At 30.9% G+C, this 18,958-nt stretch overlaps 2 protein-coding genes and 1 long non-coding RNA gene across 6 annotated transcripts; 2 read left to right on the top strand and 1 right to left on the bottom strand.

The window, feature by feature from the left end:
- Positions 1 to 2,116: 2,116 nt before the first annotated feature.
- Positions 2,117 to 5,367, bottom strand: LOC143186652 (uncharacterized). Its single transcript, XM_076390359.1, has 11 exons — positions 5,187 to 5,367; positions 4,894 to 5,114; positions 4,386 to 4,815; positions 4,037 to 4,328; positions 3,678 to 3,960; positions 3,264 to 3,614; positions 3,032 to 3,181; positions 2,857 to 2,972; positions 2,657 to 2,789; positions 2,310 to 2,586; positions 2,117 to 2,237 (listed from the first exon to the last, which is right to left on the bottom strand). Exons 1-10 carry the CDS (start codon positions 5,365 to 5,367, stop codon positions 2,323 to 2,325), a joined length of 2,421 nt encoding a protein of 806 aa, XP_076246474.1. The 3' UTR covers positions 2,117 to 2,237; positions 2,310 to 2,322.
- Positions 5,368 to 5,637: 270 nt separating this feature from the next.
- Positions 5,638 to 6,303, top strand: LOC143186651 (uncharacterized). The gene is made up of 3 exons (XR_013003092.1): positions 5,638 to 5,656; positions 5,703 to 5,968; positions 6,289 to 6,303. It is a non-coding gene; the product is annotated as an uncharacterized LOC143186651 (long non-coding RNA).
- Positions 6,289 to 18,807, top strand: Nc73ef (oxoglutarate dehydrogenase Nc73EF). 4 transcript variants are annotated; one of them, XM_076391081.1, is made up of 16 exons: positions 6,289 to 6,395; positions 8,485 to 8,739; positions 8,872 to 9,081; positions 10,193 to 10,313; positions 13,340 to 13,595; positions 13,670 to 13,904; positions 13,983 to 14,162; positions 14,226 to 14,406; positions 14,478 to 14,758; positions 14,834 to 15,062; positions 15,143 to 15,421; positions 15,497 to 15,675; positions 15,758 to 16,192; positions 16,269 to 16,423; positions 16,723 to 16,848; positions 16,974 to 18,807. In XM_076391081.1, the coding sequence occupies exons 2-16, from the start codon at positions 8,491 to 8,493 to the stop codon at positions 17,071 to 17,073; spliced, it is 3,216 nt and encodes a 1,071-aa protein (XP_076247196.1). In that variant the 5' UTR covers positions 6,289 to 6,395; positions 8,485 to 8,490; the 3' UTR covers positions 17,074 to 18,807. The 4 variants fall into 4 exon arrangements, with proteins under 4 accessions (XP_076247196.1, XP_076247197.1, XP_076247199.1 ...); XM_076391082.1 differs by lacking the exons at positions 6,289 to 6,395; positions 10,193 to 10,313 and adding an exon at positions 11,604 to 11,706; XM_076391084.1 differs by lacking the exons at positions 6,289 to 6,395; positions 10,193 to 10,313; positions 16,723 to 16,848 and adding an exon at positions 11,604 to 11,706.
- The last annotated feature ends 151 nt before the right edge of the window (positions 18,808 to 18,958 follow it).

Below are 18,958 nucleotides of genomic sequence, written 5' to 3'. Positions count from 1 at the left end.
AGGTTGTTCCGAAATAATACAAATCTTATGAAAAAAATAATGAAGAAATTACTCACCGTTTTGCAAACCGAAGCTTCCTTTCGAAATCAAACAATCGAGAGCCCAACTTCTGGAGCGCATAGGTTCAAAATTAGAGAACTAACTTCATGGCAATATCTCGAAAATGATCGAACAATTAGTTACTCGCATATCGATACTATTCTCGATTTGGCATTTGTAAGGTAAAGAATATTACTTACGATTGTCGAAGCTAGCCAAAATTTCTAAAATTTATCTTTTATATATAGAAAGGAGAATGTAATTTTGGTATTTGAAAGTTTATGACAATCAGTGTAAATATACGCTAACGGCTATAAAAGTTCGTTTAAAATCAGCTCTACCAACAGTTATACTGCTTAGTGTTTACATTCCGCGCCTCTGAAGTAGTAGAATCGTTAATGTTCAATGGCTTATAGAGAACGACAGAGAACGAACCGTCATATTGCAAAACGGTAAGAAATTTTCATATTTTTTTTTAACACAAGTAATTTGTATGTAAATTCATTATTTTCGACCAATCTGAATAAGTGACAAAAATGTTTTGCGAATTTGATTAATGTGGAAATGCGTCGAAGGGGTTCGCGATTTTTTAGCTTTAGCAAACGATGCCACAAACTCGAAAATGAAAATAATCATGTGAAAGACTTGAAACAATTTTAACTGTTGAAAATTTGAAATTTGAAATTTGAAATTTGAATACCCATCAACCGTTAAAATTCTTTTGAAATTTTGAATTTTTTTTATTTAAAAAACTAGGGCGGCCCCGTCTCTTTTCTTTTTTACGCTAATCCATTTCGCACACTCACATTAAAAGCTGATTTCATTGAACGATTTTCGATAACAGAAACGCGAAGCAAAAAAAGAGGAACGATTCTTGTTTAGACCAAAGCATTTTTTAGTCTGTGATATATGATATGAGAGATATACTACTTATGTTAATATAGGAGAGTGTGTGTGAGAAGGATTTCATTTTTCTATTTTTTCGTCGTGAAAAAGGTTTCTTCGCATAAGATGAATGATTTTTGGCCGTCTCCTTCGTGGTTGTCTGTTGGACACATAATGAACAATATGAAACGCTGTCTTTTTTTTGTAAAAACGAAATTGAAAGTGAAATTAATGAAAACGTAGACAAATTAAATATTTACTTCTTTATTTGCTTTACAAATATTCAATTTGAAAGGAAGTTTGACAATTTTTTAGCATCGTATTGTTAGTATATTTAAAAATATTTTTGACAAGTCATTTTCATACGTAATTTATCTTTGCAATTTTTAACGATTATCATAACGATTTGTATTCTTATAGAATTAGAGTGAGAAAGAAACATATTTTATATTTGGTATCACAGAAATATTTTATTTCGATAAATTTTGCGTGTTCGAAGCAGTGACCTTTATGATAGAAGAAAAGAGGAGTACTAGACATAAGATAACATTTTATACTAACGTTATCTAAAATACATTGTGTAGATTGTAGAGGGAACGTGTCTTTACGTACATAAGAATGAAACCCGTGATTCTGTTAAATAGTTGCTTGAAAGATATCAGAGACACACTGAAATTGGAAATCCGTGTCCATCATAAATGAACTTTAAACTAGGAACGAGCAAACGTCATTCACAAAATAGATCGATTACGATTTTTCACGCGTATTTAGAAATTCACGTTGACACTGAAAGATAAACAAAAATCAATACATTACGGTAAGTTTCTGTTTATACATATATAGCAAATGGACATATTATATATAAATTGACGGAAAAAAAGGAGAAAAGCAAGGAATGAATGATGTCTAGCAAAAATCTTAATTATTCTCAACGAGTATAAACGTGTGATTATGTATATACATATACATGGTATATATAAATACACGCAATTGCATACACAATTACACAAAACCATACACCCATACAAATCAATATTATACATTATAAGAAGTAGCACGCAGAAATGAATAAAAGAAGAGTATGATCTGCTAAACATATAGTGATCATTGTAATCTGTTTTAATAATCCTTTTGAAATTTAAGAACTTAATCTTATGATTAAGTGAAAATACTATTTTAAATTTTATTCATCTTGTACTATATATTTATTAGATTTACTTATATTAGATTTACTTTTATGATGATTACAATTATTTTTATTGTAGAAAACAGGCGTAGCATCCCGAATTGTCCATTTGAGATTTGCTTTATTTCTACATACATACATAAGAGAACTGTTTCAATAATTGCTATATAATAAATTTCTATTGATAAAATTAACTTACCTCAAATGTGTCCTTATCGTGATGATAACTGTTTCTGAAATATTTGAATTTGTCTTAAAAGTCCAGCTAATCGGAGAGAAGTGGGTTGTCTTGGAGGAATAGTAGTTTCTTTTCTTTGCTGAACTTTAGGATGAATATTTGCTCTATAAGATTTAGTTGCTAATGCAAATGGTACAGCTGAACAAGTTTTGTTTGGTACAAAAGGAACTTCAGTTGATATGCAAACATAACTATTCTTTTCCTGCAATAATCTCATTTGTTGTTTTAAGGTCATCACCTAAAAAAAGGTACAATAAATTGGTGTCAATTACATAATGTTAGATTTTGAAGATATGAGATCATTTTACCTCTTTATATAAATTGACAACAGCATTTATTTCATCTTCTTTTGAATTTAATTCTTTCTCAAGATTTGTCATCTCTTCTTCTAATTTTTTATCATTATATTTTTCTACCTTTGCTTGCAATTTTTCATATTTTCTATAAACAATGACAAATAATTAGATTATATTAGAATATCCGATATTTTAATTAATTTTTCACTCACGTATTCATTTCTTCAAATTGATCATGAAGATTAATTAGAACTTCTTTGATATTCTTTGAACTTTGAGATTGGTTGCCTGATTGAGTGGTATGAATATCCATATCACATACACTACCCTGTAATTATGCTGTGTAAAGATTTTCAACAATTTTATCAGTTTATATAGAAATTTTACTTGATAATTTTTTGGCTGTATATCCAAGGCTTCCATTTCACTCTTTACATTTTGTTGAGATGAAAATAGTTTTACTAGTTTAGCATTACCTGCAGCCTTTGATATTTGTGCTGTATTGCCTTTGCATAATTGATTTTCTGATCTAGTATCCTGTAATAAATTTTTATACTTCAAAATGAAATTATTTTTATCAATAAATGACTAATCGTAATTTTATTTTTTTAAGACTAACCGGTTTTTTATGAGAATTTTCACATGTATTATTTTTAACTGTTTCTTGTATATTTTCATATTCTTTCAGACTTGATTTTAAATTTAGATTAAAAGTACTTAATCTTTTGTTTTCATAGTGGAGAGGAGTGTCCTCAATTTTACATAAATTATTAGGATTATCCATAAAAGGATTTCCTTTTTCAGTAGATGTAGTAATCATTTCAGAATTCATATAAGGCAATTTAGCATATGGATCATTTATTTGTTCCATAAGAATAGACACAGGTTTTATGCCTCTGCTAACTTTACGAATAAGAAGAGGAGTAATTCCATTCACTGTAGGTTGTCTTGTTTTCATTATACTCAAAACCTTTTAAATAAAAACGAAGGCTATAGTAATGAACTCTTTACACTTTTGCATCAAAGAACATACTTGTTGAATGTTTAAACCTAAATTGTGACTTGGAGTCACAGAAGTTCCCACCACAAAGGGTATATTTCTAAAATTGAATCTACTAAAATACGAACGGTTTACTCTTTTTAATTTTGAAGCCAGAGTTGGCATTTCATAATTATGCGTAATCATTGGATCACAATATGACGCGTGCATAACTGAATGTTGCTGTCCATGTGGATTGAACTTTTCCATAGTAAATACTGAAGTTGTTGCAACTTCCAAATTACAATTCTTATCATAACTATTCATACTTTTCCCTCTAGAATAAAACATGCATATGTTAAGACTAAAATTATTACATTTTATAATTAGTCTTTAATTATATTAGAGCATACTCTGTTTTCTGTTTAAATTGCTGTTTCTCAGGACTGTCTGGTCGATTATTTTCTTCAGCATGGACATTATGCTGATAACTATTATTTTCACATTTTGATTTTGAATGTGCAGCTTGCTGTTTGTTGGTGGCAGAGGATAGTTTATTCATATAGTTCATATGGCGATCAGTTTTTGGATGTTTACTAGAAATAACAGGAGTGCTACCACTTTTTGTTGCTGAATTGTGGTAAATTTCAACTACTTCATTTGAAGTTTGATGAGGCTTCAATATTTGACGATTATTTACAGTATCTGAAACATGAACAGGGTTCAATTTAAAATTCAAAAATGAATAATTTTAATTCATACTTTTTTGTTTTCTTCTCTTTACATCTTTTCTTCCCAAAAAATTTGTATCTCTTGTGGCCACTGTACTTTTTGAATTAGAACAGTGCAATTTCCTTCTTCTTTTTTTAAATTTCAATGAGGTAATATCATCTAATTTACATAAGGAACCTTTCTTGCTTGATAATGCAGAAGAAATTATTTTTTCTTTCCTATCACTTTTTGTTCGAATTTTATTTTTACCTAGAGCTCCAGTTTTCACGTTACCAGAATTATTCAGTTTAATATCATCCCTTGCAGAAGATAGTTCTTGAAGCAAGATATCATTTTGGTTATCTATCATTAAATGTTCAAATGATTTTTTTGAATTCTCAGTATCTTCTGCTAATCCTTTAGAATAGTCTACTAAATGATTCCATGTTGAGTATTGCCAATTATCATTATTGTCTTTGTACTGTCACAAAATTTCAGAAATTAATGAAAGTATTTTTATAATATTTTTTTAAATATATATCAATTGAATATTTATTACCTTGCTTTCTTTATGAAGAGGTGACAATGGTCTTGATGCAGTACGTGCACTATGTGGAATGCTATAAGTTCTGGGTGTAATTGTATTTAATTCAGGCTTTCTTTCTTTTTGTACATTCAATTCATGTACTATGTCCTCTTCCTCTTCCTCCAGGCTAATTTTTGGTATAATATTGTTTATGTTTGCCTTTGGGTTGTATGAATCATATTGTTTAATATCATCTATAACAAAATAAGTTTCGTATATTTTGTAGCAACAGACGATAAACCACATTTTTAAATATGTTCTCTTACTATTATTGTTCATAGATGTAAATTGATTTTCAGAAAACTCTTTTAAAGAATCATCATAATTCCTTTGCTTGGGAGTTTCAATACTATCTGAAACTTCAGTTTTAGAATTGTTATAATCTAGACTATTTACACTTTTCTTCAATTCTAAATTTTCTTGAAATAACATTTTCAAGTATTGCATGTGAGATCCTATGGAATTAATTCTTGAATCTGTATAACAAACCCATTGATCCACCTTTTTCTTATCTGAACAGAGTAGATTGATATGTTATTATCATTCGTATTATTTGTTAAATGCAATAGGAATGGAACTTTTATAGTAGGAAGGGTAGCAATAAAATAAAATACGACAAATGTATAGTTACCATAGTTTTTCGTATTACTGACATCCATATTCTTTCTTTATTAAATGAATTTCATAATATAATTAGCAAATAAAGCATCGTAAGGAATGTTAACAAAAGAAACTGGTATCGCAACGAGTAAAAGAAATTTGTAATAATATAAAAGTAAAAGAGTTCTCTAAAAGTTCGCGAAAACAGATTCGCAGGTTACACTTTAAACGCCAATCGATCACATTTTTGTACATGAATCTTTTGTTTTCGATACGTTCTTCTTTCATTAAAAGAAAATCGTTCACGTCAAATTCCTGTCAGATACTCAAAAGTTTCTGTAATCATTTTATTCTTGAAATTATTCTCATTCCTTGCCTCCACATCGTTATGGAGGTTACAAAATGTTATTACGTAATTTAGAATTAAAAAAAGTTTTACAAACTAGCAGTAAGTACTAGTGAAAATCGTAGTCTATAATGAATTTTGTAAACTCTATTAATTCCCGAATATTATGATAGACTTTTTATTAGAATTTAATGAAAAGCAATCGCAGTTTTAATGTCCTGATATGTATTTAAAGAAGTCAATCTGAAAATATTTTATTCAATTTACATCACAGAATCAGAGAGTTGGTAGCAAATTTACATTAATAGCATTTTTAGAATATATAATTAATTAGGAGAGAAAATTTAGGAAAGAAAGCATGATTCGCGCCATTTTTTAAATTGATTTCTTGTAACACCGAGTGTGTGATATTTTGTCGTTAGGTGCGCTGAGGTCTGTTTCTTGGATATATTTTAAGAAGAGGTAGTTCGGTCTACTTGTGAGTTGCAAATGGTGGACGGCCTGTCATCGTTGGTTGCGTTAACATCAGGTACGTGGATTTCTGCTTGGTTCGGATTTGATTTTTTACTTTCATTATTAATAAAAACCGATTATGACCTTTACGAACGATCACTGATGATTGTATAAAAAATTTAGTTTCAACGATAAATAGTTTTCTGTAATCGAAATTTCCCTTCGATTACGTAAAATTGTTGCAACAGACGAAAATAGTCACCTGACTTAACGAAAGCGGTTGCCTTCCCCTTATTTTTGGAAATACGAACGGTATTGAAAGTCTTCTAAATGGTTTTCCTCATTTGTATCATATAGTCCCAGAATTTCGTAACTGTAATAATGAAATAACCTAATATGAAGCTGTGCAATCAAAAAACAGGGTTTAAAGTATATGGATAAAGTTGTGTAATCGCTATAGGTATTTTATACTACATATAACTAATCCCGCTTATTCTTTGCCGATTTTCGTCATAGCAAATCCCTTGTTAGCTTCCGTCGCAGTTTTCGTTACATGCATATGTAACTATAGATTGAAGGATTGACATTTAACCACGTTTTTAATATGTCACATGGTTACTGACACTCCCGCTGGCACAGGACAGTTTCTTACTGTTGGTGCTTATTTAATTATTTTAAAGGACTGGAATGTTATTTTTCGGGTTTTACGTTGAATATGGAAGTATAAAATAAGTTAGTTTCAAATACAAATGTTTAAATTCATTTAGAATTTTGAGCTTAAACTTCGGATTATTCGCGGGTTTTTAAACTGCATAACCATGAAGGTTAGTAGAAATTAGGTCAATGTTTTGTCACGCCTGTTTTTTACTACTGTATTCAATGTTTTATTGGAACTGCTATAGTTCATATAAATTTCGAGTTTTATCTTAATTGAACACGCAATATGTTGTAATCATTGATAATTTTTTATGAAAGAACATTACTGCATTATTTTTAATTTAAATTACATTTCATAACATATTTTTGATAGGGATATAAATATCATGAATTGTGTCAAATCATCTTTATTTTGCTTTTCTTTTATGAACACTTTTGTCCTTCATGTCATATTATAGGTAGGTTGAATATGCAAAGTTTATTGTGAATTTCCTTATTGTGTTGTGTCTTTCTTGGTGTTTTATCTTGAAAACATTAGTCATTCACATTATGATTGCGATAGACTAGCTTATTTACGCAGGTCAGACAGTATTCTGATACACATTATAGATTATTTCTTATTTAGACATTCTCATGTATACACTTCTTCATAATACATTAATTTTTATAGTTATGATTAAGTAAGAATTAAACTACAACTATAAAGATACTTTGAAAAAATGGAATTTATAATAAATAAAAACATTAATCCTCTTAATGATATTAGTATGATGACTTTCTTTAATAAAAAAAATTTCGTATAGCATGTATATTATACCATCAAAGAACATACTTTGGGTAATTGCCAATTTCTCAAATAAGTTTCTGACATTTTAATATTTAGGACTAGAAAAATGTTCTATTGTTAGAATGACATTAAATAATTTATATTTAACAGCTTCATTTGATACATTGTATAAAACTTGCCATTTTTATTATTTGTACGTGGTATTGAGACTATTTGATTTTATTATATATTAAGTTTTAAAGTTGGCATCTTACATATAATTGTGCAATTAGAATCTACAATTAAAATTAGAACTAGAAAAGTATATTTTTAAATTTTGTGTATAACTTTAGATAGAAATGCATATTGCAACATTGATAATGATCAGTTAATTTCTTATCTGTGTACAAAAGAAGTAAAACCTTAAATTTAAATGACATAATATGACACTGATGTATTGTGATTGAAGTAGATAAAGTCAACAAAGGGGTCTGATAAAAGTATGAGATTTATCAGAGACTTAAATTGAAAGTATGTACTTTGTTCATTCACAAAGTATATAGAAATCTTTGTAGCAATTTTATCTTACAGATAAGAAATCATTTTTTATCATGATCTTGAGCAGAAACTTAATGTATACATATTATTGTGTCTATGTCATCATATTTCATGATATTCATTTTTTTATACAGTTAATATTTATTGTTTATTTTTAACATAATATTATAATATATTGCTACAGGTAAAAATGTATAAGGCAAGGACAGTATTTAGTACATTGGCCCCTTTGGCCCCACGCATGTGTGGGCCTGAAAGGTTTGCATCATGGCTGGTGAGGAGCCATCCCCTGACCAGGACCACCCAAGTTATGGTTACAGAACCAATTAGGAAATATAACAGTCGTGTAGCTACAGAACCTTTCCTCAATGGTAGCTCTAGTTCTTATGTAGAAGAAATGTACAATGCATGGCTACAGGATCCTCACAGTGTACATGTGGTTAGTAATGAATTACACTTATATAGATTCTGTAAATAAACAGATTCTAAAATACAAATATTTATAGCATTTAAATACTTATTAATAACTGTCTTACGTAAATTTAATCATTATTATTTATTTGTTTTATAGTCCTGGGATTCATTTTTTCGTAGTAGCACTGCTGGAGCTGCACCAGGGCTTGCATACCAGGCTCCTCCTTCTCTTGCCCCAAGTCATAACCAGGTACCATTAGGAGCATTGTTACCACTTGGTGGTGGATCTCAGTTGAGTCAGATACCAGTTAATGAAAAGATAATTGATGATCATCTGGCTGTGCAAGCTATTATTCGATCTTACCAGGTATGTAATTGCAGTTTCATTCAGGAAAAAAACACTATGATTCAGAAGCAGTGTTTATTATAAGTGTAGAGGGAAATGTTATATTTTGTTTCTGATATGTTGACCTTTATGTGAACAAGTTTTGCATACAATGTTTAATTTATAAAAGTATAACGTTTTGTGGCCTCATGTTATATCAAAGCTTATTCCTCTTTTCACAGTGAACTTCAAAAGTTAATCATATTTTGTCTCGTGTAAATGAATTGATGGATTTTTTTGTAAACAATTCCCACTTAATATTTAAAACATTAGAAACACTATAGCATGTATTATAGAAATATTGTATTTATATGTTCTATGTTGAAGGGAAATTTTCACTATCATAATGCATGCAAACACTAAATAAGTGTTTCTACTCAATCTGTGTCCAACTTTTGCTTCTAGTAATAGTATAATTGAATCCATGAATTAAATTTTCATTTCAGTTGTATGCTTACTAAGAGAGTGTATGTTTAATACCTATACACAAAAAATGCAATCGTTAGGACACTAGAAATTGACATAGAAACAGTTTTATTAGGGGCTATCATGTGTGTCATAAAGTGATCCCTATCATTAATTATATATAATTTTCAAATATTGCATAATAGCCTCATTCTACTGTGATAATATTAGCTGTTCGCTGCATCTTTAAGCATGTTTTTCAACTAAATATTTCCCAATGTAGGTGTTAAAATTTTATAAATTGTAATGTAAACTTTATATGTGTTTTAATCAGCATTAGTTATATCAATATAATTAATCAAACAGTAATGGTATTAGAAAATTATCTGTAAAAAATTTATAAAAATAGGTTGAAATAGTATTATTTCAATTAGTACAAGTAAATGTTTTTATAGGGAAAATAGCAATTGGTTTTTTCCTTGGTATTTCAACAGTTTTTTAATTAGAAATTGAAGAATTCTAATTCTAATATTATATTAAAAATTGGAATTTGGGAATTAAATAGTTGCTGATTGTACTTTTATTGGCATTACTATAATTTTAAAATGTAGTAATATATAGTACAATTTGATGAGTAGAAAGGATTATATACATTGGGGTTCTTTGGGGGTTATTCATTGGCATATAGGCTCGAGGTCACTTAGTTGCTGATCTGGACCCACTGGGTATCATGCAAACAGACCTGATACATACACATTATGCAGCCCGCAAGGGGTCTCCTGAACAGGTTCTACGGCAATACATGCTTGGTAAGGCTTTTTCCCACACCTGTTCCTTAAACTATTTTTTTTAATCAATTTCATGTGTATCATAAGGTAAAGGTGTATCAGAAATATATTGTTCCTGAACTATGTAACATATTCTAAATTCAGTTTCAGATTATTTATTTGTTATCATTTTTGTCAAAATTCACATGTATATTAATACTTTGAAATTGGAAAAGCTTTTCAAACACCTTCACCCATTACATACATTACATTTCATCTCATATACATAAAGATCATGGTCTCTGTCATACACATTAACTCCTTCTTATCTCTTTTCATATCTTTCTTCTTCTGATCTGATGCTCCATATATTATATAATAAGCAAACTTATTATCCTCAATGCATTTTTAAAATTGAGCATTTAGCTTTATACTTCCTGATAAGTTAATTCTTTGAAGACAATAATTTGTAATTGCTTGCAGTATATATTTTATACAAAAAGATTGATCAAACTACGAATTTTTTATTAATAAGAGATAATCAAAGTAGAATTTCATATCGTAGAAGTGTTGAGAAGGTGTTATGTGGATGTAATTCCATGACTGTTTTTTTTACTGATACTGAAAATGTTTTTACTGAGAAAGCAATTCTGTGGTTTGTATCAATAATGTCAACATATATTCAAGATATTTGTAAATGATGTTTTAGTTTTACTGTTCTGTAGTCAGTGTGTTAAATAGTATTTATGTCCAAATAATATAAAAATATAAGCACATGTTTCAGGTAAGGAAAAATACTTGAAATGCTTGCTTTGCATGCTCGTAGGAGTCGCTATTTTTAGCTTTGCTTTTTACATGCCTGCAACTTATTTTTTTGGATGTTAATTACAGAAAAAATGCGCTGTTTAACTTTTTCATGTCATGCTATATTCATGTCTCTTTTCTTTTGGGAGGTGTTTCTTAATTTGTATTTGTTTTGTGTAGTATTTCATAAAATTGTGAATCAATGAACTATAAACATAGATATTTTAAAATTTCAATATCAAACAGGTTTAATAATGAAAAGCATGTATGTAACATCAACATGTTTTAACTATAAAAATTAATTTTAACAAATGCTTACTATTACTATCATTGTGTTCATTTACAATTACTGTGAGGTGATGTTTCTAGTGCAGAGTTTTTTTTTGTTATTAATTAATATTATACGATCAATATGTATTTAAATAAAACATCAGTTCACAGTAATTCATTTTAATATATGTAATGAGTTGATAAGTTTAACAAATTAAAAACTACCTAGTTCGTATGAATGTGGCGTTAAATTGACAGATTCGTGGCCATCATATCGCTAAATTGGACCCACTTGGCATCAACAGCGCTGATCTTGATGATAGACACCCACAAGAGTTGCTCTATAATCATTATTCATTCGGTAAGCCCAAATGAACGTGTCTGCATAAATAAAACAAAAATAAAAACACATTTTAATGGTATATATTGGTATTTGACTAGTAACTTATACTGCTTATAAGAAGCAGTAGTTATCTTTATCACTGTTTTAACAAACTTCTTCTTTGAATATAATTATGTAAGGCATTATTTATCAATTACTTTTTTTTATCATACTGCTACATTTGCTATTGTTATTTTTTTTATCATCACATATAGCATTACATTGCTTTCCTGGACACAAAGTACAGCATTTTAAGTGCAATATTAATGAACAGTCTAAACTATTATAATTATATAAAAAGTAAAGTCAGTGTATACAACGAATTCTCGAATCAGTTCGTTAATTTAATTATACAGTTGAAGTCTAATGTCCACAGGGAACAGAGCACGTACTACTTACTCTCAGGAACTACAATATCGAGTAGCTGCACTTATGAAAAGTATGTAAAAATTACAACTCAAATGGAAATTCTGTTACAAATTCTTTGTGAGTTGTTAGTATCTTGGGAGGCACTGGTTCATTGTGGGAACACAAATATTGGTACTGTAGGCAAATTGAACAGGTGCTTGGGTCCTCTGCATAAATATTAATTTCGAAATTGCTATATTTTGCTGTAAATATGTTTGTGCCAGGAATAACTTATGCATCTTTTTGGAAGAATTAGAGGAGGTATAATGAATGAATAATTTATTATTATAACAAACCATGTCATACGAAAGGAACAATTTTATAATTTGATGATGCATCATATTATTTTTATTAATTCAAACTTCCTCTTTAGCTTCCTATTTATTTACTAAATGTCTTCTGTATTATTTGTATCTTCCTAACATGGCCTTATAATTTTGATCTTTTCAATATTCTTGTATTTTATTTTGTACATTTTGTGTAATTGAAGATGTGGAAGTTCATTTGTCTTACCTATAATTTTTTTATTGCCGATTTAGTTTTTTTGATTGGTTGTTTTTACTAATAATGCTTTTTTGGAATTTACAGCTTGCATTTTATTGAGTTTTTTTACCCTATTTTTTATTAATTTCTACTCTTATTAAATATTATGGAAAAGGTTTGTGATATACATAAATTCTGCCAGTCTTGCAAACTATTGTGCATGTATGCACTGTTTATCAAACATTTAATATACTTACATGTGCAGTGATATCATACAGAATTATTTGCATATACATATGGGGTGAATACATAAAGTATTGCCTTTGAATTTTACATCATACAAAGCTTAACATGTAAAAGTTTGTCCATGTAATTTCATATATTATCAAAAGCAATTTACTTTTAAATTTTTTGCTTTATACACATTTTCAGTATCAGTTTTAAGAAACACAATTTACATCAAATAAAAGTAATACAAAAAAAGTATTATGTTATGTGCAGTGTTATATACCATGACTATAATGTTTTGTGCTGTTATAAAAAATGTCATAGTTTTTGCAAGTACTCTACATAGTGATACAGGGTCTTACAACTAATTTCCAAACATGTTTTACTTATACATAAGTGTTTCATGACCATTGTAAAACTATGACATTTATATCTTTTATGTCCATGCTTTTTTTAAAAACCGAGCAAATATTTTATTGCTCGATTTCTACAGAGGAGTCGGATATGGATCGCATTTTCAAGTTGCCGTCCACCACCTTTATCGGCGGCAAAGACAAATCATTGCCACTTCGTGAAATCTTGAAAAGGCTAGAAGCTGCTTATTGCGGTCATATTGGTGTGGAATTTATGTTCATTAACTCTCTGGAACAGTGTAATTGGATCCGACAGAAAATGGAGACACCTGGTGTTATGGAAATGACGAACGACGAAAGGAGACTTATTCTAGCGAGATTAACTCGCGCAACTGGGTATTTGACATAACAGTTTCTAAATATTTCGACTTTTACGTAACAAGGGATTTAATTTTGTCTATTCATTTTAGATTTGAAGCATTCCTTGCACGTAAATGGTCGTCCGAGAAGAGGTTTGGATTGGAGGGATGCGAAATTTTGATTCCTGCTATGAAACAAGTCATTGATAAATCTACCGAATTGGGTGTGGAATCCATTGTCATGGGTATGCCCCATCGTGGTCGTTTGAATGTTCTTGCTAACGTTTGTCGTAAACCTTTGAGCCAAATATTCACACAATTCGCGGCTCTCGAAGCTGCCGACGATGTAAGTACCTATAGATACAGTTTTTTTTATATTGTTATTCGTTTATGCACATTTTACAACTAATTTTCAATGTTTCAGGGTTCCGGTGACGTAAAGTATCACTTGGGAACATACATTGAGCGTTTGAATCGAGTAACGAACAAAAACATTCGCTTGGCTGTTGTTGCAAATCCGTCTCACTTAGAAGCTGTTGATCCTGTGGTGCAGGGAAAAACCCGTGCTGAACAATTCTATCGTGGCGATGGTGAAGGCAAGAAGGTATGTTATATAAAATATTATTGTCTTTTTCAAACTCACTATGATGAAACCTATTTGAAATAGGTCATGTCTATTCTTCTGCACGGTGACGCTGCATTCTGTGGACAAGGTATTGTGTTTGAAACAATGCATTTGTCAGATTTGCCTGATTACACGACACACGGTACTGTCCACATTGTGGTCAACAACCAAATTGGATTCACTACCGACCCTAGGCATTCGCGATCTTCGCCGTACTGTACCGGTAAGGTTTATCACAAACAAATTAATTTATTGTATTTTACGTTCATATATGAATTAATTGTTGTTTAAAAGATGTTGCAAGAGTAGTCAACGCACCCATTTTCCACGTGAATTCGGATGATCCCGAAGCCGTAATGCATGTTTGTAAAGTTGCTGCGGAATGGAGAGCAACGTTCCACAAGGATGTCGTAATTGATATTGTGTCGTACAGACGAAACGGTCACAATGAAATTGATGAACCGATGTTCACGCAACCTCTGATGTATCGCAAAATTAAGAATACTCCACCAGTTTTAGATAAATATGCTAAAAGCCTCATTGATGATGGCGTTGTCACTCCTGCAGAAGTTAAGGTAGTTAAATAAGAAAATGTTTGAATCAAATGTAAATGTAAGCGATAAAATTCTTATGTTGAGATTACTTTATAGGATGTCAAAGATAAGTACGAGAAAATCTGTGACGAGGCGTACACCAATGCCAGACAAGAAACGCATATTAAATACAAAGACTGGTTGGATTCTCCATGGTCTGGTTTCTTCGAAGGCAAAGACCCATTGAAGGTATCTCCTACTGGTATCAAAGAAGACACATTGATTCACATTGGAAAGAAATTCTCGTCTCCACCTCCTAACGCTGCTGAGTTTGTAATTCACAAAGGTGTATATTTTGATATTCATTTAATTAATCTTATAAAACATAATTTGAAGTGACTTAATAGATAATCGATTGTTTTGTAGGTATCGAACGTATTCTGAAATCCCGCATGGAAATGATTGAAGCTCGAACAGTTGATTGGGCTCTTGGTGAAGCTATGGCGTTCGGTTCCCTTCTCAAAGAGGGTATTCACGTTAGATTATCTGGTCAAGATGTAGAACGTGGAACGTTCTCTCACAGACATCATGTACTTCATCATCAAACCGTGGATAAGGCTACTTACAGACCACTATGCTACCTTTACCCAGATCAGGCTCCATACACAGTGTGCAACAGTTCCTTGTCAGAATTTGGTGTACTTGGTAATGTATCGAAATTCCTTATACTCGTCTAATAAGTATATTTAGATTACTAACACGTTTTATGTAAATTTGCAGGATTCGAATTAGGTTATTCTATGACAAATCCTAATGCTTTGGTATGCTGGGAAGCACAATTTGGAGATTTCAATAATACGGCGCAATGTATAATCGATCAGTTTATTAGCAGTGGACAAGCTAAATGGGTGCGTCAATCTGGTCTTGTCATGTTACAACCTCATGGACTTGAAGGAATGGTAAATTAAATTTTTATTGCTACCTCAAACTTTTCCAACTTTCGGTAACATTTTTTGCAAATAATGTTTAAATCTTTTTCAGGGTCCGGAGCATTCCAGTGCTCGCTTGGAACGTTTCCTCCAAATGTCTGCCGACGATCCTGACTATTTCCCACCTGAAAGCGAAGAATTCGCTGTACGACAGTTGCATGATATCAACTGGATCGTTGCTAACTGCAGTACACCAGCGAATTATTTCCATATTCTAAGAAGACAGATTGCGTTACCATTCAGAAAGCCTCTGATTCTGATGACGCCAAAGTCGCTACTTCGTCATCCAGAAGCGAAATCTAGTTTTGACTTGATGAAAGAGAATACGGAATTTCTTAGAGTGATACCAGAAGAAGGTGCAGCTGCTCAAAATTCCAGTAATGTTAAAAGAGTGCTCTTCTGTTCTGGCAAAGTCTATTACGACCTGAAGAAAGCACGCGCGGAGAAACAATTGGACGATAAAGTTGCAATTGCAAGAGTTGAACAGGTGAGTAACATGATAAGATTGTTAGTTAGTGCTTGCTTTAACATATACATTTAAATGTATTCTATTTTTTTTACAGATTTCGCCCTTCCCATACGATTTGGTTAAGAAGGAAGCCGCTAAATATCCTAATGCTGACCTTGTATGGGCTCAGGAAGAACATAAGAATCAGGGTGCGTGGACGTACGTACAGCCTAGATTCTCTACAGCCCTCAATGGAACTCGTTCTGTGTTGTAAGTACTAAACAAAGAATTATTATTTTTATATGTATTTTTTTTAATGCGGCGTACACTAAGTTGCAGTACATCGTTTTCATAATTAGTTTCGTATATACTTAGCTGTTCACATGGCCCACATTTTTCACTTTGTTGTAATTGCGTTTACAGCGTAGCTTATAGAATATTCATACATGTAACGAAATCACAGACTGATAATATATTCAAGCACAAAATTTATTAATAGTGAACTATTGATAATTGTTTTGTGCGCGTTTTTTTTGTTAAACAAAGTAAAAAATTGGGCCATGTTGCAGAAATACATCAAACAAGGGTGAGGGTAGCGGAGGGTGGTTTAATAATTGGTTTTCGACGAAATCAATGCCAGCTGCGGTTGAGCCGCAGTCAATAGAGCCCGATAAACCCACAGAAAGAATAGTGAGGTAATGTTAATTCTAACATTTGTTTAGGTCACTTAATGTTTTTCGATTACAGAATTTTGTGGATTATTTATGTATACAGTGTTTTTTACACTGGTTAATTAATTAATTTGTATTTTTTGTTTCAGATATGTTGGTCGTCCAACAGCCGCTTCTCCAGCAACAGGAAGTAAAATGCAACATCTCAAAGAACTGAAACAGTTACTGGATGACTCTTTCAATCTTTAATTATCCTTCGTAGCACTATGTAGAACACACATTTTATTTATTTTCTCGCATATATTTGTTATATTCTTCTTGTCTTGCTCTACATACACCGTTATAGAAATCAAAATAGTTTGAATAATTTCTTCATTACTGATTCATTTATAGAATTACAGTGCGCGCGGATATTTCCACGGTGGCGTCTTTCACTGCGAGTTATTTATGTGTAATATTTTCTTTCCATTGATAATTTTAAACCGCTGACTCTACTTTTGAAATGTTTGTTTTCAGATACGGTGGTCCACTTATACATGAATTCTGAATAGTCTATTTGTCTCGATTAGAAAAGGATCCCGTTTGAAAGAATATTTGGAAGCTAATACAGAGTTTATATTGGTATTCAATTTTTTTTTTCATTATAATTTATAAATTCATATTTGCAATGAGTAAACCATGTAATTGTGCATTTCATTTTCGTTCAATGTTTGAATGCGGTTCTGTATATTTTTTAAGTATGTGACATATTTATATTAGTATGTGAGTTGAGTGTTGAGTCCGGTGTATGTTTGAGTTAACAGGAGCTTACTATGTAAATATACCGAAAATATGAAAATTACATTAATACGAAAATTTCTTACATGTCTTACTCATTGCTTAACCGCAAGGTTTACGTTTAGCAGTAGCTGCCCCGATTGAAAATACTCGCGCGTAAATCTTTGTATTTTATTTTTGTTAATATGTCGATAAGGTAACATTATGAAACAGATAAGATTAAAGAGAAAGTATTATTTTTAATTTATACAACATTTTACGCAGAGCGTAAATATGTCGATAGTTGCGATTACGGAGTTTGAAACTTTCAAATGAAACTTTTCGGGGTTGGCTACGGTACATACGGCAATTTTTTTATTCAATTGTTTACGCCGTTGCGCGAGACAGCCAATCGTTTTAATTTTTTATCGCCGCTCTATTTTCATAAAAAATTAAATGATTGGTAGGACGGCAGACTTATACAAGAGGTCAAGCTGTGGCGTTAAACTCGATTACGTAACGTACGAAAATTTAGATTCGCATAAATTTAGCTGAAAAAATTGAAGAATGCGTCAACGAATTCGAGTTGTAACGTTACTCCTCGAAAAGTTTCAGTAACTTCTCCCTTCTGAGAAGAGTGATGAGAGTAGAATACAATTTATTAGTATTAATGAATATCTAGAAAATAATTTTAATAATACTATACCTGAACCAACCACGTTGGTTACTGCATAGTCTGCGAAGGCACAGTATTTATATTCTTCTACGTATGAATCGATTAAAAAAATAGGTTCTATGAATGGAATATGTGTTATACCTTGCCGTTGATTGGAAGATATTGTATCGAATTTGACTAGGCATATTGTACGATCGAACTGATAAGTTTGAAAGTACCACTGGAAATTCGATCAAATATTTTGCAGAATAGCTACAACCTTCTTCTGTTATGACTTAATAAAAAACGATAGTGACGCGATATTTGAAAACCCGCTAGGATATTATAGATGCAATGTGATCCAATGCAAACTGCGGTACTTATTATTCCACTCATTGTTTCTTGTTATTATATGCATAATAACGATGATACAAGTATGTATGCTTTAATAATAAAGATTAATAGGTCGGAATTATTAATAAAAAATTCAAATTTTGTTTAGTATCAGTTCATCGATATTGCAATAAATATTGTAGCACTTTATTGATTGAATTAAATTGTGTTAACCATTATGTTGTATTTATTAAAAACTTTCTCTTGTTTCAGTGCACCTAATACTAATCTTCTCTCACAGTCAGCTAACAATAATTCCCTTAAACGGTGTAATAGGAAAGTAAGAAAATGAAGAAATAATCACAATTTTAAGATGTACTTATCGATATT

This window comes from Calliopsis andreniformis, unplaced genomic scaffold (assembly GCF_051401765.1).
Source record: "Calliopsis andreniformis isolate RMS-2024a unplaced genomic scaffold, iyCalAndr_principal scaffold0022, whole genome shotgun sequence".
Taxonomy (NCBI): domain Eukaryota; kingdom Metazoa; phylum Arthropoda; class Insecta; order Hymenoptera; family Andrenidae; genus Calliopsis; species Calliopsis andreniformis.
The sequence above is the reverse complement of the archived record's forward strand: the minus strand, read 5'-3'. Positions and strand labels throughout refer to the sequence as shown.

Coding starts and splice junctions, on each gene's coding strand:
- Nc73ef (XM_076391081.1), top strand. CDS start 8,491: ATGTATAAGGCAAGGACAGTATTTAGTACATTGGCCCCTTTGGCCCCA. Junction 9,082..10,192: donor CTATTATTCGATCTTACCAG/GTATGTAATTGC, acceptor ATTGGCATATAG/GCTCGAGGTCACTTAGTTGC. Junction 10,314..13,339: donor TCTACGGCAATACATGCTTG/GTAAGGCTTTTT, acceptor CGATTTCTACAG/AGGAGTCGGATATGGATCGC.
- LOC143186652 (XM_076390359.1), bottom strand. CDS start 5,367: ATGCAATACTTGAAAATGTTATTTCAAGAAAATTTAGAATTGAAGAAA. Junction 5,115..5,186: donor TACATCTATGAACAATAATA/GTAAGAGAACAT, acceptor ATTTTGTTATAG/ATGATATTAAACAATATGAT. Junction 4,329..4,385: donor AAAGAGAAGAAAACAAAAAA/GTATGAATTAAA, acceptor TTCATGTTTCAG/ATACTGTAAATAATCGTCAA.